This window comes from Theropithecus gelada, chromosome 8 (assembly GCF_003255815.1).
Source record: "Theropithecus gelada isolate Dixy chromosome 8, Tgel_1.0, whole genome shotgun sequence".
Lineage (NCBI taxonomy): Eukaryota > Metazoa > Chordata > Mammalia > Primates > Cercopithecidae > Theropithecus > Theropithecus gelada.
In genome coordinates, this window is record NC_037676.1 from 20729101 (window position 1) to 20752369 (window position 23269).

Sequence of the window (23269 nt, forward strand, 5' to 3'; positions counted from 1 at the left end):
TCCCACATAAACAAAAGCTCTTTGGGGTCTTCAGTACTTTTTGAGAGTGTTAAGGGGTCCTGAAACCAAAAAGCTTGAAGACTGCTGCTCTATACCACGTTAGCTCCCCCGTGGCGGAGGATGACTGTCCTAAGAGCTCATAGGCATGGGGCAAGGGGAGCCTGGCTGTAAGCTGCCTGGGCTTCTAGTCTTGTGCTCTTTCCACACCAGTCTAGGGACCGAGACCACTGGCTTTAAGACGCTTCCCCAGCTGTCCCCAGACTCTGCCAGCAGGGGATTTTCTGGTCTGAGCTTAAGTCGTGTTCTCCCAGCCAGGGATGTCCCTGCCCTTTGATGTCTACTTGCTGCCACACATTTAGCTGCCCTCCCCATGCCAACTTGGGGGCAGGGAAGCAGTGGGGGTAGGGAGGTGGCTGGGGCAGCTGGGCAACTGTCCCCACCCGTCCCTGGCACGGCTCTGCCCAGTACACAAAGAGCAAAGTGAATCTTGTCCCCACCCCTGCAGCTGAGAGGCTGGAGGAGGAAACGGGGAGGCCCACACAGAAGGGGTGGCCACTGTGGGGCTGTCCATCGCCCAGGGCTCTCAGAGGGGGTCAACCCAGAAACAGACAAAGAGGGCGAGTCTGGGCTGTATTCTTAGCTAGTGGGAGGTCCCCTAGAGGATGAAGTAGATGATGCTAATGATGACGACTGGATGTCACACCCATGATGCCATTAGGTCCTTATAATAGCATAGTGAGGTGGACAGCTAGTACCTGACCCATCTCACAGATGAACATACTAGTGCCTAGCAAAGCAGAATGACTCACGCTGGGTCCGAGAGCTGGCCAGTGGAAGCACTGAGACTTCCACATACAGAAGGCATGGACTATTGGCCACTGTTGGTATTGGTCTCATCATTGACTATCATTAAGTGTTGGCTGTTTGCATGCCTCCTGCCCAGTGTCAGGTTCAAAGAAGCCTATGGGAAGCGTGCTCCTTTCCTTCCCAGGGCCTGCAGTTGGGCTAGAAGACAGAGCAACAAAAATCACCCATGTAGCTGACAAGAACATTCATGTGTGCTGAATGGCAGGTGAAGGTGCCACAGAGAGGCTGAGGATTTCAAAGGGCACCATGAACTGGAGTGAGGTCACAGAGCAGGTGCCAATGGCACTTGGCCTGTTTGGGTGGGTGGCATTCAGAGAGATAGAAGGTCAGATGCAGGGTTCACACTTGTCATCTCAGCACTCTGGAAGGCCAAGGTAGGAGGATCACTTGAGGCCAGGAGATGAAGGCTGCAGTGAGCTATGAAGCTGTCATTGCACCACTGCACTCCAGCCTGGGTAACAGAGTGAGACACTGTCTCTAAATAAATAAATAAATAAATAACACCGGAGAAGTGGAGAGGGATTGGAGGTTGGCATTTCACAGAAATGCTTAAGCCATTTCTCCCATAAGGAGAAAAGGCAAAAAAGTGAGAAGGCTGCAGATAGGGCTGGTATGGGGGAGGGGGAAGGTTGGCACACCCAGCTAAAGATCCTTCTGTGTTTCCTTCTCCAAGGAACCCAGGACCTTCACCTGGTTAGTGTGAGTGCTCCAGGAGGCGGGCACCCTCCCTCAGCCCTCAAGCAAAAATGAGTTTTAAGGAGAAGCAGCAGCAACAGCAGCCACAGAGCTTATGACAGCTACAGCCTAAGGGCAACAGGCAAGGGAGACCAAGGACCAGAAAGAGCAGAGGCTTTTTCAAAGAAAGAGACCCCTCTCCTAGCACCCAGTGATGGTGGCAAGCCCCACCCACAGTGCCTGCTAAGAACAAGTCCCACGTGAGGACAACACGGCCCCCTGAGATGCCCACAGGGACCCCGAGATGCCTGCAGTGCTTGGCTCTCCCGCTGGCTGGCTGCCCACCTGGCTCAGGCCCAGTACGCGTGAGTCAGCCGATCAATCGCAATGTTGCCAGGATGATGGGGGCAGGAGTGGGGGCCCTGGGGGAGGGCAGGGGTGGGCACTGCAGGCGAGCTGTCTCCTACATCTGGCACCTGCACACAGCTGAGGCCGAGCTGAGAGGACGCTTCTCTGGGCTCCCCCTCCTCCCGGCACCCCTCCCCTCCTTTCACTGTCCTAGGACACTCTTGAGCTGCTGGAGTCTTAGGCAAATATTTAAAGGGGCAGCTCGGGGGTGAGGAGGGTGGTGGGAGCAAACACTTCCTTCCCTTTCTTCCTTCCTGCGTTTCTCAGCTTCTCAGGGGCTCTCAGTTCAGATGCCATGTTGTTATGCAACCTTGGGGCCAAAGGCCCTCCAGGTGGAGGGGGGGACAGGGGAACCTGCTAGCTCATGACCAAAGGGCAGGGCCCTGGTGGGAGGGGGCTGGGGCAGGGGGCAGGAACTGGGGTGGCATGTTAAAGGACAGGAGGCTGGTTGGGCATGGTGGCTCACACCTGTAATCCTAGCACTTTAGGAGGCCGAGATCACTTGAGCCCAGGAGTTCAAGACCACCCTGGGCAACATGGTGAAAACCCATCTCTATAAAACATGCAAAAATTAGCTGGGCATGATGGCATGCTCTGGTAGTCCCAGCTACTCGGGAGGCTGAGGTGTGAGGATCACTGGAGTCCAGGAGGTCAAGGCTGCAGTGAGCAGTGATCTCGCTATTGCATGCTAGCCTGGGTGATAAAGGGGCTGTCTTTATCAAAAAAAAAAAAAAAAAAGATAGGAGGTGAAGCGAGCAAGCCCAGGCCTGGACGCTGCCACAGCCACCTGAGTTTAGAGGTGAAGGGACTTTAGAGACCACCTGGCCCAAGGAGTGAAAGGGAACCTGAGAGAAAGGGTGAGCCAGCCCAAAGTCATTGGCAGATTTGACCTCGTAAATACATAGAGATGGCTTTAGGGAAGGCACTAGGAAAGAGAGAAAAGAGAAGGAGACAGTCCTGAAAGTTGATCATATTTGGGTGAGTATCATTCTCAGGGCAAATTTAGGATCAGAGGATGTAGAAGGGGGAGTCTAGAGGGGTAGAGTGTAGACCACAGGGTGAGTGGGCTGATTTGAGGATGGGGAGACTGGGAGCCCACCAGTGACCAGAGCCAGCCCTGTGCAGGGCTGTCCAGACAGAATAAAGCAGTGTCAGACCTGGAATCTGCCATCAGCAAAGCCTGCAATTGACAGACAAGCCCAGAGCAAAGAAGGAAGCACTGCACATCAGTAAGAGCTTGCCACCAGTGGGGACAGTTTCCAGAATCAGGAAAATAATCACTGGGGGCAAGTTTGAGGCTGGTACTAGATGTGTGGGAGGAGACGAGGTGAGGGAAAGAGTGCTTGAAGTTGGAATTGGTCCTTGCAGGGAAATGTAGATTTATGAAACCCCCAAAACTGATGTCAAAGCACCTCCTGCTTTAGGCAGAGTCCTCTCTGAGTCTACAGGTGCTGCCTCCAGAACCCCCTTCCTGGAGTGCATCCCTATGCATCGAGAAATTCTGCTGCGAAACGTGATGGTCAGACCCTTGGCTGCCTGAGAGGTTCAGGCTGGCAGAAGAATCAGGAAAGCCACAGGGCAGCAGGGGCAGGTGCCAGCAAGGAAGGCGGCCACGCCAGGAAGACACCCACGGTGAGAGGTGCAGATGGCCCAAGGGCAAGTTTGCTCAGCTCACCCAGCTTTGCTCTTGCTGGGGCCAAGAGGACTCCTGTGCCAGGGCCAAGGGCCCTTGGGGGCTCTCACAGCTGGCTTATCTGGGCTTCAGTTCTGGAGGGCCAGGAACAAACAAGCTTCAAAGCCAAGGGCTTGGCTGGCACACAGGGGGCTTGGTCCTTCACCTCTGTCCTCTCTCCCTATGGACACATATAAGACCCTGGTCACACCTGGGAGAGCAGGAGAGGACAGCATAGCACTTGCAGCAAGATGGATGTGGGCAGCAAAGAGGTCCTGATGGAGAGCCCCCCGGTGAGTGTGGTTGCGTGTGTGTGTGTGTGTGTGTGTGTGTATGCGCATGTGTGTGATGGGCCCTGCCTCCTCTATCCTCCCTGGCCTGTTTCCTTATCCAGATCCATTCACTCAACTAACCTAGGATTGTGATAAGTCAGGATGGGGGACACCAAGACCACTAAGCCTGGGACCCTTGTGGAGTTGTTCGTGGGCCGAGAGCCATGATTGGGGTCGATTGAAAGGGCCATCCGTAGACAGCTCCGAGTCAGAAGCCATGAAAAACTTCAGAAGTCAGGGGACACTTCACAGAGAAAACGACACATGAGCTGGAGCCAGAATAAGGAGGAGCTCACCTGGTGGAGAAGGTGGAAGGCATTCCAGGAAGGAGGGAGACTTTGTGTCACCACATGGAGGTGATCACTTGGGGAACAGAGAGGGGCTGACCATGACTGAGATGCCAGGGGCCTGGGGGACACAGCAGGAAGAGACAGGTGAAGCAGGCTCTCTTGGGTCCCTCAAAACTAGACCCTGCTTCTAAGCTTCTATGTGTCTATGGGTTTGTTAGAATCCAAGCCACCTCCTCCAAGAAGCCTTCTCTGATCTCCTCAACCCTTCCCTGTCTGTCCATCGCATTGACCGTCCAGCCCTAGGCGGCCGTGGGAGGGTGTCCAGCTTGTGCAGGGAGAAGAGGGGCAGCCTCATGACCTCATGCCGGTCTCCCTGCCTGCCCCACTGTGTCAGGACTACTCCGCGGCTCCCCGGGGCCGATTTGGCATCCCCTGCTGCCCGGTGCACCTGAAACGCCTTCTCATCGTGGTGGTGGTGGTGGTCCTTGTCGTTGTGGTGATTGTGGGAGCCCTGCTCATGGGTCTCCACATGAGCCAGAAACACACGGAGATGGTGAGAGGTGTGGGATGGGGAGGCGGTGGGCATAGGACATGCCAGACAGAGGGGCTAGGTGGGATGGGCGATAGGAAACTGTCCAAGGGGAGTGGAGGGGAGGAGGCAAGGGGCACAGCTAGAAGGAAAGAGGCACAAACCAGGTGGCAACCCAGCCCAGGCTTTTCCACAGGGCCCCTGCCCCACAGCAGGACAGCGGCTCCCCCCAGCACCTGGTTCCACTCAGCCTCTCTGAGCTCTCGGGAAAGAGGGAAGCGCATTTGAGTACAGAGGCCTGAGGATGGGGATGGGTACCACAGGCTGAGTAGCAAAGGGGAAAACCAGGCAGCTCCATGCCCTATCCCCAGGTTCTGGAGATGAGCATCGGGGCTCCGGAAGCCCAGCAACACCTGGCCCGGAGTGGGCACCTGGGTACCACTGCCACCTTCTCTGTTGGCTCCACTGGCCTCGTGGTGTATGACTACCAGCGGGTGGGTATGCCCAGACCTCCTGACCCTGGGACCAATGACAAGGCTCTACTAGAGCCACCCAGCTGGGCCACTTCATCCACATCCTTCTCTCCCCCTCCTCCAGCCCTTTTGGCCTGAACCCCAGATTCTAGTATAACTCCCATGCCCAACCTAGAGGGAGGTGGCTAAGGACCTGGGTCAGGGAGAGAGCAGGGCAGGGACCCCCAAATCATCTCCAGCATTCTGTGCCTAGCTCCTGATCGCCTACAAGCCAGCCCCTGGCACCTGGTGCTACATCATGAAGACAGCTCCAGAGAGCATCCCCGGTCTTGAGGCGCTCACTAGAAAAGTCCAGAACTTCCAGGTGTGTGTGTGGGTGAAAGGAGTGGGCTGTCTCCCTCCCAGGGCTGCTGGGAGGAGCGTCTGAATGGTGGCTATTTGTCACCTGTAAAGCATCGTTCCTTGTTGGCTGCCTGCTGACTGCCCTTCTCCCTATTCCCCTGCACGACTCCTTCCCTTCCCACCCCACTGCCAAGCTGCTGGGCTCAGCTGAGTCCACTCACTACCTGGTGGCTTCTGACTCTAGCACAGCCCCTCTTTACTGGTGAGGAAACTGAGGCTCAGAGAGATTGCCTGATATACCTGAAGTCCCACAATAAGGGCTGCACACGGGATACAAACTCACTTCCTAGATTTCAAATGGAATGCTCTCCGCAGGCCAAGCCCGCAGTGCCTACTTCTAAGCTGGACCAGGTGGAGGGGCGAGATGCAGGCTCAGCACCCTCCAGAGGGGACCTGGCCTTCCTGGGCATGGCCGTGAGCACCCTGTGTGGCGAGGTGCCGCTCTACTACATCTAGGACTCCTCAAGTGAGCAGGTGTGATCCTAGGGTCGCTGGGAGCGCTTGGGCCACCTGCCCGGGCTGTGGAGGAGCGCTCGCGCTGACCAGGCGCTGGGGCATCCACTGAAGCAGGGTCATCCAGGGAGCTCAGGGGGAGGGGAGGCTCGCAGACCGGTACTTCCCACTCCCCCGATCCTCTCTGTCCATCTTCAACATGCCTTTGCTTCACAGGGTCAGTGGAAGCCCCAGGGGGACAGGAAACGCCCTGGGCAAAGGGTCTTTTGCAGCTTTTGCAGACGGGCAAGAAGCTGCTTCTGCCCACAACGCAGGGACAGGCCCCGGAGAAATTGGAGTTTGGGTAGAGGATGGGAGCGGGCAGAGGTGGTGCCCAGGGGCCCTGGAACTCCTGCCACAACAGAATAAAGCAGCCTGATTGAAAAGCAAAGGGTCTTCTTCTATCTTTCTGTAGGGCACAGTACTGCCCTGGCAGGGGCCGGCCGGGAAGGGAAGTACCTTGGGAGAGCAGAGTGGGGTTTGCCATTCTCCCTCTGTCCCAGTGCGCTGGGGGACTGGGTCCACGCCGGCGGGGGAGAGGGGCTCGCGGGGAGCCATCCACGGGCTTTCGGCGCCCTCCAGCGGCGTCTCCGGAGGAGGGAGAGACACCGAGACAGCAAGAGAGACAGAGAGCGCAGAGAGCGAGACGCGAGAGAGAGAGGGTCGGAGAAGGGGAGCTAGGGAGACGTCGGCGGAGAGACCGACCCGAGGCGGGGGCGCGGGGCGGGGGCGCGGGGCAGGGGCGGCGGGAGGACCTGACAGCGTGTCCCGCGGCGGGGCGGGGGCTCGGCCGAGCGCCCGCGGGGGAGGCCGCCGCTAGAGGGCATCTCGGGAGCGACAGCCCTCCCGGCACCCCGGGGGCCCGAGCTCCCGCCCCGGCCCGGCGGCCCGCGGCCCGGGCGGCCCGAGCCCCCTCCCCGGGCGCGCGGTTCTGCGCCTTCCCCGCCCCGGCTGGCGCGCGGCCCGGCCCGGCCGAACACTGTCCCGGCCCCGAGGGGGGCCGAGCTCGGGCGAAAACCCGCCCTCCAGCGAGCTCATTTCCCTAAAAAGGGGGGGGGAGCCGGAGGGAGGGAGGGAGGGAGAGAAAGAAAAAGAGAAAAAGAAGGGAAGGGAGAGGGAGACGGCTGCAGCCCGAGGACAAGCGCGGAGCGGCGGGCCGAGCGGGGGGCGGGAGACAGGAAGGAGGGAGGCGAGCGGAGGGAAGGGGAAGAGGTCGGGGAGCGAGGGCGGGAGCGGTCGCGGTCGCGATCGAGCAAGCGAACGAGCGGGCGAGGGGACGCCCTCCCCTAGCCTCCAGTGCCCCGCTTCCCTCGCCGCCGCCCCGCCAGCATGCCCGGCGTGGCCCGCCTGCCTCTGCTGCTCGGGCTGCTGCTGCTCCCGCGTCCCGGCCGGCCGCTGGACTTGGCCGACTACACCTATGACCTGGCGGAGGAGGACGACTCGGAGCCCCTCAACTACAAAGACCCCTGCAAGGCGGGTGAGCGCCCCCCGGCCCCCCGGCAGCGGGCCAGGCGGGGAGGCGCGGGCGGGTTCGGGTTTGGGGTTGGGGGAGGACAGTCCAGTGTGGGAAGCCGGGAGCTGCCTGGTTGGCAATGCAGTGGGGAACAAAAGAACGAGGGGGAGAGGGAGGGGGGTTTGGGGGACTTTTCGGACTGAAGTTTTGCTGCTGTTGGTGGAAGCTGCTGCCGCTGCCTCTCATCTTCCCAGAGGATTCCAGGGGAAGTCTCCTTGGGTCCCGGGAAAACCGGCGGGCAAGGCGACTTTTCCTTCTGTAGGAAACTTTTCTGGCCAAACTCCTGTGCGTGTGTGTGTGTGTGTGTGTGTGTGTGTGTGTGTGTGCGCGTTCTTTCCCCTTCTCCCCCATCTCTCCTGCTCCAGGAGCTGAGTGTTTTCCAGCCTGTCTGGGCTGCCCTGGGGCTGCACATCTGTCTGGCTTGGAGCTGGGAGGCCTGAGTTTCCGAGGAGCAGGTCCCCCAGGCCACCACCCAGCCCAAGTGGAAGAAAGTTTTGCCAGGGATTCCCTGAGATCGTGCTCTCTGGGTATCCCGTGGTTTAACCAGTAGCTGCAGCTTTCTGGGACTTAGGAGACAGCTGTCAAAGTCAGAGAAGCCAGCTCAGAAGGGGGACTTACTTTTGTCCCTATGTGCCCGGAGACCCCTGCCAAGGCCAAGTTGGGGTGGAAAGAGGGAAAATACAAAGAGAACCCAGATATTGTATATCAGCTCTGTCACCCCCGAGACACTAGAGGCTAATTAGCCGAGGTCAGGACCCTGGAGTGTGTGTTTGCCTGTGTGTGTGTGTTCTTTGTCTCTGAAGACCCTATGTAACCCCTTCACTCCTGCTGGGTCCAGAGGGGTCCTGCCCCTGGAGTGACCAGATGGCCAGGCACTCTGGCCATTTGCCCGATTGGATGCCCCGGGCAGACTGTTTGGGGACACACAGGGACAAGATAACAGAACTTTTCCTTGACTTCCTGCCTTTCTGACTTCAGCTCATCTCCAAATAGCCAGAGCTAGGGGAAGTGGCATAGTTCCTAGAACTGGACTGCTTGTGTGGGGCACAAGGGGCGGAGGGGCAGGTTGCTCTAGTCCTGGCTCTGGAGACCCTGTTCAGGGACTCTCTTGGGAGGATGGCCCACAGGCAGGAATAAGAGACCATCCATTGGAGAAGATCAGGGCAAATCCCTCAGCACTTCCCCCTCCACGCCTGCTGGGCTGTGGGTAAACCGGGACATTCGCTGTCGTCTTTCTTGCTGGGTGCTGGGAGTGGGCACAGGGCAGAGTGGACTGCCCATGGACTTTGAAGGCAGGCACATCTAGCTTTCAATCTTGACCCCGCCACTTGTTATAGCTGTACTACCTCAGAATGGTAATGATCATGTCTGGACTGCCGCTTTCACACCTGTAAAATGGGACTGATTATACATCTTCCCATAGAGTTGGTGGTAAGGGTTAAATATGAGAACATACATAAAACACGTAATAGTGCTTAACACAGAGTCAGAGCTAAATAAATGTGGGCTGCCTCCTCTCTGTTTTCTGTGCCTCAGACTCTCACTTCATTTTTTTGAGGAGTGTGGGATTGCTGCTGTCTCCTTGTGCTTCTTATCCATCAATCCATCAATACCTAATATGTGCTAGGGCCTGGAATGGATGTTGTGGGAGGTACTGAGATGTACAAGCTAGGACCCTGCCCTCAAGGAGCTTACAGTCCAGTAGGGACCCAAGACACCTACAGACATAATCAACGGCACAAACCAAGCCACACTGAGTGCCACATTGGAGAGTAGGACGCTAAAGGCTCAGGGAGTCTCCTACCCCTCTGCAGCCTGGTGGTGGCAGAGAAATGTGATCACAGCAGGCTGGGAAGGTCTGGGGGGTCTTCGTGGAGGAGGTGCAATTGGGGCCAGGCCTTAAAGAATGGGTGGGAAGCCATTCTGATGTCTTTCCCTTCTTGTTGGAAATGGGAGTGATTTTCAGAGCAGCAAGAGGCTGAGGGCTCTCCCCCCAGTCTCAGGTTTCATGCTAGGGTGGGGCTGGCTGAGTTGGAGCTTCAAGTAAGGGCTCTGGAGAAAGCACTCTAACCGGGTGAAGTGAGGCTGGTGGGGCACTGGGCCAGGCCTGGGGGTGGCTGAGAGGGCCCTGGGGCCTGACAAGGCCAGGCCTTGGGTCAGATCAGCCTCCCTCTGGGGTATGACTGATGCTTGAGATCTGCTGCCCACCTCTGGAAGAAACTCACATGGCCATTCCTAGGCACTCACACCCACACCCCTGTGCCACTGTCTTCTAGCCACGGGTCCCTCAGCTCTGTTCTCCACGTTGCTTTCTCTTGCCTGGCTTTGCTTCCCGTACCCTCTGCAGCCCGGACCTCCAGATGCTGGAGGTGATGAGGGCAGGCATGCCTGTCCCTGCTTCTTTTCAAGGGCTGGAAGTGAAAGCTCCTTTGACTCCCACAGCTTACCTGTGACCTCTTGGGTTGCTCTGAGGGTAGCCAGGCCCCTTCGTTGGGCCATTACTGGTCAAGTTATGGTTGCCGTTGTACTAAGGGCAAAATTAAGATCCTTGATAGCCTGGAGAGGTTCCTGGACCTTCTGGGTGAGACCAGGACATTGGGCAGGAAGCCAAGCTGGTCTGTTTGTGTGCTCAGAGCTGGTGCCACCAAGCCCTCCCTAGCCCTTGCCCAGGAAGATTTTGAGGCAGCCCTGATTTCCTGTATGTCAGGAAATCAGCCAAACCATGAAGGGGGTCCTTCTGCAAGATTCCCAGCACTGTTTGGCTACCCCAGGTGACTAGCCAACAACCCCCTGGAGAGCCCTTGGAGGCAGGAATTGGGACACAGTTGATCCCATAATCAGAGAAGCCCATTGGCCTGACCCCACAGGAGTGGGGCTAGAAGCACGTCGCACACAGGGCTGGGTAGTAACCCTGTACCAGTGTTAAAATGGGCCAGTGAGGCCCCTGCTGCCACCTCAACCTCATCTGGCAGCCCAGAGTCTGCAGGAGCGGGAGGGGGCAGCTCTCACCAGCCCACATCCCCATCCCCACCCAGGGGCCGCCTGGGCCAGGTTTGGACATGAGAGAGCCACAGAGGATTAGGGTATACCCTCTGAGGTCTAGAAGTAATCTCTCCTGTCACCAGACCACACTCCCCCTCTAGACAGCTGAGTCACCCCACCCACCCAGGCCCCTGCCCCTGAGTCACCTTCTTATTTCAGTGCCCCAAGCAGGGAGGAAAAAACTTATACTCTCCCTGGGCCTTAGATGGGGTGGGCGGGGCCCAGGGATTTCCCAGGAAGAAGGGATTCTTAAGAATTATAGGCTGGGCACAGTGGCTTATGCCTTTGGGAGGCCAAAGCAGGAGGATCACTTGAAGCCAAGAGTTTAAGACTAGCCTGGGCAACACAGCAAGACGCCCATCTCTACAAAAAACTTAAAAAATTAGCTGGGGGTGGTGTCATGCGCCCGTAGTCCCAGCTACTTGGGAGGCTTAAGTGGGAGGAGTTTGAGCTTGAGAGTTCAAGGCTGAGTCCAGGAGCTGGAGACTGCAGTGAGCTATGATTGCGCCACTACTCTTGCCTGGGTGACAAAGCAAGACTCTGTCAAAAAAAAAAAAATCTAGTTTCTCTAGAGATCTGGGGAGAAGATATTGGGGTGGGGGGAGTAGAAGCACCAGTTCTCAGGCCACTAAGAACCTCCTAAGGAGATCCAAGGGAGTCAGCTAATCTCTCTCTCTCCCGTCCCTCGCTCTCTTTGTCTCACACTAGTGCATCCCTGTCTATTTCTAAGTGCACCCTTGTCCTTTGGGGAGTGTGGCCCATGAAACACGGTGCATGCCTGCAGTTATTTGTGTGTTTAAAAACACAAGATCCTGCATGGGGAAGCGGTTGAGTGTGTGTTTGTGCACATGCGTGGGTATGTCGCTGCCTTGTGGGCAAGCATGTTCACCCGTGTGGGCATGGGTCTTCCTGAGTACATGGAGGCATGGGTGCAAACGTGCACCTCTGCAGAAGTGTTCACATGTGATGAAGTCCATCCACATGTTTGCAGGGGTTTGTGTGTGTCATCCCCCAGCTAGAAGCTTGCATTTGTACCACAGGACATGCGTCAGTCTTGCACATATAGCCTTGGGGCTCATTACACCAGCCAGCTTCCTCTCCCCATTTCCCAAGGAGGGGATGCCTTGCTATGCCCTGGGCAAGGAGACAGTGGAGTCCAGAGGTTGACCTGGAAGAGTGAGATTCTTCCCAGGCCCAGGCACACAGATGGGCTCAGCCACGGTGCTCCTGGCAGGTTTACAGCCAGAAAACAACACAAAAAATTTTTATCTTGTGTCGAAAATAACTACTACCCTGACCGTGACCCCAGGGCTTCCTCTGAGTAAGGAGAGACCTCCTAGACTCCTTAGCATCCAGATTCCCTTGCTTCCCCAGAGGGGAGCCCAAAAGCACAGTGCCCCAAGGCCCAGCTCCTGCCCCTAAGGCTCTCCTGTCCATCTCCTCTCTCCCCACCCCCACTCGGTTCCCACGCATTCTTCAGCCATGACATCCTCACCCCTGGAGCTCAGCAGCCAGGGCCATGCCCTGCCCTGCCTTACATTTGCTCTGCCCTGGTTCTACACTGGCCCTGGACCCGCAGGCCAGCACAGTTCTGTGGCCTCTGCACTGGGGTTTCACTCAAGGAGGGGTGGGGGCAGAAAGTGTGGGTTAGACATCATTCCCGGAGGAGGTCTAGAGCTGACTTTGAGCTTACAGGTTGTGTTGGGATAATATTAAAGTAGTGGGCAGTGCTTACCGTGCTGCACGCTCTATGCTAAGGGGTACGTGTATATGTCTTATTTCGTGTAGTAATCCTAGGAGACAGATTCTGTTATCTAGGAGAACACTGAGCCTTAGAAGAGTTTACATGGCTTGTCAGCTAATAGTAGCCAACCTGGGATTCCAAGACAGGTCTGTCTGACTCCAAAGACCTTGCCCTTTGCTCTGTGTCCAAAGGTGAGTCTAAATGTCCACACACACCTGTATGCGATGATGCCTGTGGGTTTGGGTGTGGGAGCCTGCAGGTACAATGTCTGTGAAAGGTAAAACACGTGCATCCGGGCATGGTGGCTCATACCTGTAATCCCAGCACTTTGGGAGGCCGAAGCAGAAGGATCACCTGTGGTCAGGAGTTCAAGACCAGCCTGACCAACAAGGTGAAACCCCGTTTCTACTAAAAAAAACAATACAAAAGTTAACTGGGCGAGGCTGAGACAGGAGAATTGCTTGAACCCAGGAGGCAGAGGTTGTAGTGAGCTGAGATTGCGCCACTGCACTCCAGCCTGGGCAACAGAGTGAGACTTCATCTCAAAAAAAAAAAAAAAGAAAAGAAAAGAAAAGAAAAAAGAAATAAAAAGAGAAAGAAAGATATCCACAAGTCTAAGTGTGGAGGCATTCGTGTGGCACATGCACATCTATGTGAATGGTGAGTATGAACCTGCTGCTTCTTCCTTGGAGTGTACCTCCCATCCCATGTCCTTGCTAAGGCCACTCTTGCATGTCACCTGGGAAGCATCTTCTGTTGCTGTCCCATCAGTTGTTGAGCCAAGGCCACCTGCCAAGGATGGCGATTTAAGTAAGAAGTAGCTTTCTCATGGGTTGGAAGAGATTTGGGGCCACTTACTGGCTGGTGACCTTGAGTGAGTCATTGCCCTTCATAGGCTCAAGTGTTCTGATGTCTAAAGTCAGGGAGCGGGGCTGGAGCCTAGCCACTTAGGTTATCTCTCTCTGAGAGTTTCTAATGGGGCACTCCTCCGCAAGAGCATGGTGTGGAGTGTGGCTTACTGGGCATGTTGTGGGCAGGCCAGGATTAAATTAATTAATGGGAAAGTACTTTCCCAATTGGAAAACACAACAAAAATTTCAACAGACATTTACATAAGGTGTCATTATCACGACTATTATTGGCTTAATGAGTTCAGAGCTTGCAGCTGGTTTGTGTGTGTTGAAGCTTGTGCATGTGTGTTTTTTAAAAACTGTGACTGTGTGTGTATTTTGTTGTGGATGTGTCTGTCTGAGTATCTATTTTTGTGTATATGTATTTGCAATAGGGGTTCTAGAGAGTTCAGTGGTCGCTGGACTGGAAATGGGGAGGCCTGAGTTATACATCCAGTTTTCCAGTGACTAGCAGTGTAGGTTCAGTTAAGTTGTTGCTTTTGGGACCTCAGTTTTCTCATCTATAAAATGGAAGTTTGGCCTCGATGACTGCCACAGTCACTCCCACATTCTGTTGATCCTGTCTAGGTGAGGGTGTGTCTCTGGGCATGTATTTGCAAGCCAGAAGAATATCAGCGTAGCAATTCATTCATTTGAACATCCTGGAGTGTCTCCCACCTGAAAGTGCAGTGCTGGGCGCTGCTTTCGTGTGCAAGGATGTGTGTCTCTGGCTTTGATGGCTCTGCACTGGATGGCAAGGGTGTGGATGCCACCATGTGTCCGTAGGAACACTAACCTTGGGTGTCTGATTCTGTATGTGATGAAGTCAGTGTGTGTGTGTGTTCACCAGTGAGGCCAACTGGGGAGGAAAAACCTGTGTAGAAGTCCTCAAGGTTAAAACAATTTGTGTAATGCGACCGCCAGGCCTGTATAGCGCTCTGCCTGGATGAGAAGCAGATGTTGCCGTGGGTGGAGCTGCAGGGAAGCCGCTGTGGGTCCCACCTCTAGCCCAGCCTCCCGCCTCCCCCAGCCCAGCTCAGCTCAGCCTGCAGCTCCCATATGAGCGCCTTCCAAAGCGGCCAGTTCTATGGCCTCTGCTTCCTTTTCTACAGACTTCTCAAAAGGGAGACAGACAGTTCAGCCGGGTCTCTGGAAACGTCCCTCCTCAGCTCCACATACTGGAATCGGAATGGCCCTTTAGGGAGGCTCTCTTCCCCTCTGGCCTTTCTGCTTGAGCAGCCTAAGACTTGGAATAGGAATTACTTGAGAACTATTAAACTTTTTTCTCCTAGCTGGGAAGCTCCCGGAAGGTATCTTCGTTTCCCAAAGATGCTTATCTGTTCTAATGAAAATTGGTGCAATTTTATTTCCTTTTTTTTTTTTTTTTTTTGAGACAGGGTCTCACTCTGTTGCCCAGGCTGGATTGCAGTGGCATCATCTCAGCTCACTGCAGCCTTGACCTCCCGGGCTCAATTGATCCGCCTGCCTTAGCCTCCAGAGTGAGTAGCTGGAACTACAGGCATGCATCACATCACCATGCCTGGCTAATTCTTGTATTTTTTATAGACACAGGGTTTCACCATGTTGCCCAGGCTGATCCTGAACTCCTGAGTTTAAATGATCCGCCCACCTCGACCCCCGCAAAGTGTTGGGATTACAGTTGTGAGCCACTGCACCTGGCTTATTTTATTTCATAGACACCCCAACCTTGGTTAAACTGAAACAGCATTTGCTGAGTGAACACCACATGCTCAGCACATCCTGTTTTATTTTCTTCATAGCTCCCATTGCTATCTAGAAGACCCTAGGTCAGTATTTATTTACTTGCATATTATCGAAGGTTAGCTCCGCAGGAGCAGGGGCCTCTTCTGTCTTGCTAATGACTAGGGTATTGTCTCGACCACAGTAGTATGTTAACTAAGTATTTGCTGAGGAATGATGGCTCTGTGGCTCACACCTGTATTCCCAGCCACTGGAGAGGCTGAGGAGGCTGGAGCATCACTTGAAGCCAGGATTTTGAGACCAGCCTGGGCAACATAACAAGATCCTGCTAATTTTTAAAAATTAGGTGGGCACAGCAGTGAGGCCCTATCTGCCCCACACTCCCCAAAGAATGATGAGCTAACAGCCTTGTAGGGACTGAGCATCAGCTTTATTGGGATTTTAACTGAAAAGTAAGCATGAGCTTCCCAAGAAATTCTATAAACTGATCCCTAACTGCCCTTCTCCTTCTTGTTCAGATGGCATTTGAGGATCACAGTTGCTGTGGAGGTTGGGGACTGGTGCCCACAGGGGTGGGGCTAGAAGTACGTCGCACCCAGGGCTGGGAAGGGGGATTAACTCAGCCCTGGCTTCTTCTTTTCTCTTTAGCTGCCTTTCTTGGGGACATTGCCCTGGACGAAGAGGACCTGAGGGCCTTCCAGGTACAGCAGGCTGCGGATCTTAGACAGCACACCGCTCGTAAGTCCTCCATCAAAGGTGCAGGTAAGTCGGGTGCCAAAGGGCCCTCTGTGTCCTAGAAATGAATTCCAGTCTTAGGGAAACAAGGACTCTCCCTGTTCCCAGCCAGGCCCTCCCAGGACAGAGGCCATGAGCTTGACCCCAGCACATGGGCCTGTCTTCCCTCGGGATATCTTCATCCCTTCCCCAAAGGAGTAGTAAATACAGACATCCCCAGCAACTAAGAACTGACATTCTTTCTGCTTACAGTTTACAAACCACTTTCAAAAGTATTGTCTAGCCTGACTGTCCCCAACCACCTTTAAAGGCGGTGTCAGGACAACTCCTGTTTGACAGGTCCAGAAACTAAGACTCACAGAGGTAAAGTGACCGGCCCAGGATCACACAGCTAGTGAGTGGCAGAGCTGGGACTGGAACCCGAGCTTTCTCACTCCAGATCTTGACACTCTGCCCAACACTGCAATCCCTCCTGGGCTCTCCTGTTCCCACTTTGCAAGTTTCTGTGCATCCTCTGAGGCCCATCTCAGGAGCTTCTCCTATTCATCTTTCCCAGTTGCCCCCCAAACATGACTATCCCTCCATTTTCCCTGTCTTCTCCCTTGTCTGTGCTCACACTGTTACCCTGTCACTTATCACACCATATTGAAAGCATTTGCTCCTATGTCTCCCTACCTGGACTCAAAGCTCTTTAAGGTCAGGGATGCTTTCTTCTTATCCTTGATTGTGGTCCAAACTCCTAAAAATTTATGTGGTACTTGTGCATGGATGCGGGAATGGGAGGGATGAGGGGCTGGGCTGTGTCTGTTCTCTCCAGCCCCTCACTGCTCTGTAGAAGGGTGAAAGCTCCTCACTGCCAACACTGATGTTTGAGACATGGTCGTGAGAGCGCACAAATAGCCCTCCCCTTCCCAAAGGGCAGGGGCAGGGATTGTTTTTTCTTTTGTTCTCTCTCTTTTTTTTTTTTTTTTTTTTTTTTTTGAGACAGGGTCTCCCTCTGTTACCTAGGCTGGAATGCAGTGGCACCATTTTGGCTCACTGCAACCTCTGCCTCCTGAGTTCAAGTAATTCTCGTGCCTCAGCCTCCCAAGTAACTGGGACCACAGGCATGCAACACCACGCCTGGCCAATTTTTTATATTTTTAGTTGACATGGGATTTCACGGTGTTGGCCAAGCTGGTCTCGAACTCCTGGCCTCAAGTGATCCGTCCTCCCTGGCCTCCCAAAGTGCTGGGATTATAGGCGTGAGCCACCACGCCAAAGGGCAGGGATTCTTATTGAGGGCCTGCTCTTGGAACACTGTGGTGTGCCTGAAGTTTTCCTGTCCAGCTTGAGGGAAGATCCTGATGTGGTAACCTTATGGAATAAGGGTAGGTGGCATTGGAGGGTGACCTCGTGGCCTGCTAACAAGTAAGGCTCATGTGACCTTAGTGGGGACTAGTAGGTATGGCACAAGGGAAAGCTGCATGGAGGGGTCCCCTGCTAACCTACCAGGTGACTTTGGGCAAAGCTTTGGCTTTAGTTTCCTCATGTGCCAAATATAATATGACACTTGTCCACATGCCTTAGAGCTCCTATGTCAAATGCAAACATGAATTTGGGAAACCAAAAGAAGGCATAGAGTTCTGAATGTTCCATAAATGTCAAGGTTTATTCGATGAGAAGGGATATTTTCCTAATCTCAGATCCTCACAGTTCCTAGAAAATGAGTGCACCTTTGTTCTCTTTTATGATTATTGTCAATTCTCACTGTTTGTGGAAGTTACAGAATAACTTTATAGTTACTCTGTACAGTCACTGAAAACACTAGCAAATACCCATTGCTCCTAGGGAAAACACCGGGTCAGGTTCCTTCAAGCCTCTGGTCACAACATTTTTGTCAACTGATCAATGCATCACCTTGTTTTATGAGTGTTTCTTTATAAAGACACCTTGCTTAATATGGAGCTAATTCATTAACATCGAACTCACCACCAACAGCACTCTAACTCATGCCTCAAAGAAGCTTACCTAGCACATGTATGTTCTCTGTAAGGCACATCACAGCCTTCTTGCCCTTGGGAACAGCAGAGAGCCCTTCAGCATTATGCTCAGAGGCTGTTTTAAACAGCAAAACCCTCAACAAAGCGCACAAAACCGCAAAAAACAGGGCACTTTAACTAGACCTCAAAAAGGACCCTTGTTTACACGATGGGAGCCGAAAGCAGAAGGCGGAGCGTTGAATTGTTCGACCTCAGCTAGGAACATGCATGTTGGGTGACTGAAATTTTTCACTGCTCGGCAAATGTCCACAAATGACCGTGAAAGCCCTGAAAGTATTGATTTTGGGGGCTGCGAATAAATTTTAGCCAGTAGGCAAATTTGCAAGCATAGAATCCATGAAAAATGAGGTTTGACTATGCTTTTGTTTTCCTGGTCTTCCTCTCCACTCACTAGCCACCATGCCTTCCTCTTTCAGTTCCAGGAAACACTTCTAACCCCAGCTGCCAGAGCACCGACGGGCAGCCTCAGAGGGGAGCCTGTGGGAGATGGAGAGGCAGATCCCGTAGCCGACGGGCGGCAACGTCCCGACCAGAACGTGTGTGGCCCGATGGGGTCATCCCCTTTGTCATTGGGGGAAACTTCACTGGTGAGCGTGCTATTGTGGGGCCCAGGGTGCAGCCAGCTTTTGGCCCTGGCCTTGGGGCAGCCCTGCCAGGCACGGAGGCGTGGGTGCCATCTGCAGCCCGAGTGCCCACACTTTCCTTTCTGGGCAGTCTGCTCTCAGAATGGCTGTGACTCTTCTATGGTGGGTAGGGGGTGGGTAGGGGGTGGGACCGCCTGGACACCTTGGCAACCTGTCTTCCTTCCTCCTGGCAGGTAGCCAGAGGGCAGTCTTCCGGCAGGCCATGAGGCACTGGGAGAAGCATACCTGTGTCACCTTCCTGGAGCGCACAGACGAGGACAGCTATATTGTGTTCACCTATCGACCTTGCGGGTGAGCAGGAAGCCCTAGGCACTACACCTTCCGCCGTTGCCCCAACCCAGGTTCTTCCCTGGGCACTGCCACTGCCCCCAGCTGGGCACAGCCCTGGGTCCCTTCGTCCCCTCCTGCTATGGGGCATCTCCCCAGGAACTGCCCCTTGTGTGGCTGTGACCTCCAGCACACAGCCTGGGCACTCGGCGCTCAGGGCCCACCTCCCCTCCGCTCCCCTCCCCCGCTACCCCCGGCAGCCTGGCCCCGCCCCTGAGTGGATGCACTCCCCCAGCTCGGGACCGCCCCCCTGAGCTGGCCCCGCCCTCCAGGTGCTGCTCCTACGTGGGTCGCCGCGGCGGGGGCCCCCAGGCCATCTCCATCGGCAAGAACTGTGACAAGTTCGGCATCGTGGTCCACGAGCTGGGCCACGTCGTCGGCTTCTGGCACGAACACACTCGGCCAGACCGGGACCGCCACGTTTCCATCGTTCGTGAGAACATCCAGCCAGGTAGGTACCTGCCCCTCGGTGCGGCCTTGGTGGGCAGCTCCTGCCCCAACCCCCACCTCCAGGGACCCTGGGGGCAGTAGGAGCCGCTCCTGCCAGCCGTCATCGCCTGGGCCCTCAGCGCTACCCTCAGCCTGGGTTGAGCCAGCCCTTGCCTTTGAGGCATTTCCTCCTCCGTGGCAGATCAAGGACCTGCATCCGTTGTGGAGCTCCTCTGGGGGGCTGGGCCGGGTCCTGGTCCTGGACAGCGGTAGCCCGGGCAGCCTCTAGGGTGGGGCATGGGCGTAGTGGGCCCGTCCTGGGGACTGCTCAGGCCTTTCTCCCCACCTTTGCCCACTTTCTGTCCTCTGCCTGGTCTGAGGGCTTTTCTCTCATTTTCTCGATATCTCTGTCCCTCCCTTCCCACCTCCTCCCTCTCTCCCAGGCATTCTCCACTCTTCACTGCTTCCTTCTCAGCTACAGCTCTAGAAATGGGTGCTTTCTTTCCATGTTCCCTTGAGTCCTCCATTCACTAGGCCCTCTGCTGGATAGGACTCTTCCTGAGACCCTCCCCACTCCCCAGGCTCCCCTTGGCTGCTCCCCGGACCCTCAGGTAGGGGGGCCCTCTCAGATACAGGAAGGACCCCATTCCTGCCCTGGAAAGGGAGCGTTGCATCCCAGGCAGACCCACTCCCTCCCTCCCCACACACCCTTTTCCTGATCTTCTCAGGGCAGGAGTATAACTTCCTGAAGATGGAGCCTCAGGAGGTGGAGTCCCTGGGGGAGACCTATGACTTTGACAGCATCATGCATTATGCTCGGAACACGTTCTCCAGGTAGGAGATGGGATCAGGGCTGGGCCTCTGCTGGGGCAGCCCCACCCTGCCCTCTGTAGGCCATTCTCCTTCTGCCTCCCACTTCCGGGGCAGTGACCCAGGAAAAGAGTGGCCCTCTGGGGGACTGTGGCCTCCAAGCAGAGGGTCCACGGATGCTGCCTGCCCTCCTGTCCTCTTCCATGGGTGGGGCTGTGGCAGGGCCTTACCACTATGTGCACCCAGGGCACCTGGCGGAGGAGGCTGAACCCAACCACTGTGCAAGCCAAGCAGTGTGGGGTAGCCCCAAACTATCAGCCCAAAGGGTGCTGAGCTTTTATTTGTGGGCCATTTGTTTGTTTTTGTTTTTGTTTGAGACAGGGTCTTGCTCTGTCACCTAGGCTGGAGTGCAGTGGCACAGTCATGGCTCACTGCACCTCAAACTCCTAGGCTCAAGCAATTGTCCCATCTCAGCCTCCTAAGTAGCTAGGATGACAGGTGCACGCCACCATGACTTTTTTTGAGAGATGGGGTCTCACTATATTGCCCAGGCTGGTCTCGAACTCCTGGGCTCAAGCAATCCTCCCACCTCGGCTTCCCAAAATGCTGAGATTACAGGCATGAACCACCATGCCCAGCCATTCCTTTTTAATTAGTCTGCTTTTTTTTTTTTTTTTGGTAGTTGGTCAGTTTGCATGAAGCCAGGCCCCTGCCCTGGACTAACCCCCATGCCCAACTCCAAAGCACATCCTCCTTATCCGATGCCCAGGTCCCCAGAAGCCACAACTAGAACCCTCGAAGGTGGTGGCCCAGCCTCCCCTCCCCCAAGCTTCTCCTTAGCAGAGTGTGGGAAACGGCGCCTCCCTCCTCCTCACACTCCTTCCTGGCCTGGCCATTCCCAGGCCTGGTGCTTTGCTCATCCTCTGTCTGTGTCCCAGACAGTGGCCCTGCCCCCTCTTCTCAGTGCTTCTACCCGATCCACTTTTCCTGCCTGCAGACCTGCAGGAACAGAGACCAAGGAGGGGTGGTGAGGTCATTCTGCTCCCCCACACCCACAGACCCGGCCTTACATTTCCCACCGCATCCCACCGCACCCCCTGCTGTGATCCACCCAGCTGGGTGTGAGTCAGGGGCCCTGGGGAGGTGGAGGGCTGCCTGCCTTCCCTTCACTCTGCTCCTCCCAGTGCAAACACCCAGGATTCAGAAGGGAGGAATGGGGGGTACAGGAGACACTGATAGATGGGGAGCTGGTGGGGCTGTCCCCGGGGCTTGGTCTGGCTGCAGTGGAATCTGCCTTTGGCCTTGTTCCAGGTGCATTTAGATGCAGCCTGTGCCAGCAGGGTGAGTAGCTGGCCTAGGGAGTCCTGGGAGAAGTTTAGTTAGGGCTGGAGCAGCATGAGGGGCTGCAGAAGCAGGGGCCCAGTGGGGTTGGAAAGATGACCCTCTAGGGGCCTGTAGCTTTCCTGGGGCTGGGAGTCGTGGCCAGCCTGAACTGGGGGCACCAGTGGGTCTCAGGGCACCCTGGACCTGCATCCCTGACCTCCCAAAGTGTTCCTGGGGCTCCCCCGACTCCTGTGGCGTGGCTGCCACGGAGCAGGGTGGCTGCTGGTCAGTGGGCAGTGTAATGACAGGGTGAGACGTCTCCACCCGGCCCTGACCCTGCTGAGGAATGTCTGAGCTCCAGCAGGGTCGCGACTTGTGGGTACGGATGGGCATGCCACCCACTCCCTGCCCACTGTCCACAAGACGCTCACCCTTCCTTCTCTCCCTCTTCTTCAGGGGCATCTTCCTGGATACCATTGTCCCCAAGTATGAGGTGAACGGGGTGAAACCTCCCATTGGCCAAAGGACACGGCTCAGCAAGGGGGACATTGCCCAAGCCCGCAAGCTTTACAAGTGCCCAGGTCAGGGCAGAGAAGGGATGGGTGAAGGCGTGGAGGGCAGGGCCTGAGGGAGGCAGAGGCCAGGTGCCTGGTGCCACCAAGAAGGCTTAGGCTGCAAGTTTTAGAGAATGGTGTGGCGGGGGAGGGGACCCCATAGGAGGGGCAGTGTCCAAGTGAAGGAGGCCACTGGGTGTAGGCTCAGGTGGTGGTCAGAAGCTGAGCCGCCACCTTCTGACGGTCTGTAGGGGCAGAAGTGGGGAACAACAGGGCAATCCTAGGAGAGGGAGGTGGTGGCACGGAGCCCCACCAAGGGAGCTTGACCTTAACTCTGGAACCCATATTGCCTTCACAAACAGGGCAGCGCTGGGCTGGGAGGTAGGATGGCGTGTGCTGTATGTGAGGCAGAGGGGGTGGATCTTACAGGGACAGGACTGCTGCAGACACCCTCCCACTCCTCGGGCATTCTCCCCTCCCTCAGAGGATGCCAGGGCTCAGGGGTGGGTGAGCCAGAAGGTGGGGGGATTTGGCGCCTGCAGCCTTGCCCTGTCATTTCCTTTCCTCACAGCCTGTGGAGAGACCCTGCAAGACAGCACAGGCAACTTCTCCTCCCCTGAATACCCCAACGGCTACTCTGCTCACATGCACTGCGTGTGGCGCATCTCCGTCACACCCGGGGAGAAGGTACGTGTGGGCTCGGCCTCTGAGCCTTCCCCTCCCCTGCGGGTCCCCATACCTCAGGGACTTCCCCCACGGTGGGGATCAATATGAGTACCAGCGACCTACCTGGTTACCGTAAATGCATTGAGTCCACAGCGCTGATGGGGCACTGCTGTGGGAAGGGGCTTCCGGCATTCACCGCCTTCCCCGGCATCTCCCAATAATTGTAAATTAGTGTTAATTTGCAGATAGCACTTACTATGTAGGTCTATTTTGATTATCTAGTTCTTCTTGGGTGCTTTTCCTACGTCACCTCCACCTTTATTTTACAGATGAGGAAACTGAGGCACAGGGTGGTTAAGTAACTTGCCCAAGGTCACACAGCTAACAAGGACTGAGGTGGGATTGGAGCCCTTCTCAGGTCTGGGTTCCCTTGGATGAGCTGCTCAGCCTGACCTTCAACTCTCATCCATCTCATCAGGGCTTGGGCCAGGGGCTCCTGAAGGGCTCTTCCCAATTCTGACAGGCTCTGGTCCTGGGAACGATTAAGGAATGATAGAAGTGTCTCCAGCAGGATGCTGCCTGGTGGGTCTCTCCTTCCCATCCACCCTTCCTCTTGCTCAGGCCAGGACCCTCCGGTCTTTGCTCTGTGGGCCTGATTTTTTGTTCCTGGCTCTCCACTGGCACTCTA

At 55.5% G+C, this 23269-nt stretch overlaps 2 protein-coding genes across 10 annotated transcripts in view; both read left to right on the forward strand.

The window, feature by feature from the left end:
- The first annotated feature begins 779 nt into the window (after positions 1 to 779).
- Positions 780 to 6531, forward strand: SFTPC (surfactant protein C). 5 transcript variants are annotated; one of them, XM_025394616.1, is made up of 8 exons: positions 780 to 1091; positions 1138 to 1241; positions 1541 to 1907; positions 3821 to 3915; positions 4639 to 4797; positions 5145 to 5267; positions 5500 to 5610; positions 6318 to 6522. In XM_025394616.1, the coding sequence occupies exons 3-8, from the start codon at positions 1847 to 1849 to the stop codon at positions 6507 to 6509; spliced, it is 741 nt and encodes a 246-aa protein (XP_025250401.1). In that variant the 5' UTR covers positions 780 to 1091; positions 1138 to 1241; positions 1541 to 1846; the 3' UTR covers positions 6510 to 6522. The 5 variants fall into 5 exon arrangements, with proteins under 5 accessions (XP_025250401.1, XP_025250399.1, XP_025250402.1 ...); XM_025394614.1 differs by adding an exon at positions 5964 to 6122 and having other exon boundaries at positions 785 to 1140; positions 6318 to 6531; XM_025394617.1 differs by lacking the exons at positions 780 to 1091; positions 1138 to 1241; positions 1541 to 1907 and adding an exon at positions 5964 to 6122 and having other exon boundaries at positions 3716 to 3915; positions 6318 to 6531.
- Positions 6532 to 6795: 264 nt separating this feature from the next.
- The window catches only part of BMP1 (bone morphogenetic protein 1), a 48021-nt gene continuing 31547 nt past the window's right edge, over positions 6796 to 23269 (forward strand). For 3 of the 5 annotated variants that reach the window (XM_025394026.1, XM_025394027.1, XM_025394030.1), the window contains exons 1-8: positions 6796 to 7617; positions 15700 to 15813; positions 18245 to 18415; positions 18646 to 18763; positions 19072 to 19250; positions 19957 to 20062; positions 21818 to 21942; positions 22487 to 22602. In XM_025394026.1, the coding sequence (XP_025249811.1) occupies positions 7470 to 7617; positions 15700 to 15813; positions 18245 to 18415; positions 18646 to 18763; positions 19072 to 19250; positions 19957 to 20062; positions 21818 to 21942; positions 22487 to 22602 (1077 nt within the window). In that variant the 5' untranslated portion in view covers positions 6796 to 7469. Of the gene's footprint in view, positions 7618 to 15699; positions 15840 to 18244; positions 18416 to 18645; positions 18764 to 19034; positions 19251 to 19956; positions 20063 to 21817; positions 21943 to 22486; positions 22603 to 23269 lie in introns of all 5 variants that reach the window. The other 2 variants (XM_025394028.1, XM_025394029.1) reach the window with 2 other exon arrangements.

Bases quoted from the DNA above. Each gene is read 5' to 3' on its own strand.
- SFTPC (XM_025394616.1), top strand. From the start codon at position 1,847: ATGCCTGCAGTGCTTGGCTCTCCCGCTGGCTGGCTGCCCACCTGGCTC. The intron at 4,798-5,144 runs GTGAGAGGTGTG...CCCTATCCCCAG, and splicing joins GCCAGAAACACACGGAGATG to GTTCTGGAGATGAGCATCGG. The intron at 5,611-6,317 runs GTGTGTGTGTGG...TTTGCTTCACAG, and splicing joins GAAAAGTCCAGAACTTCCAG to GGTCAGTGGAAGCCCCAGGG.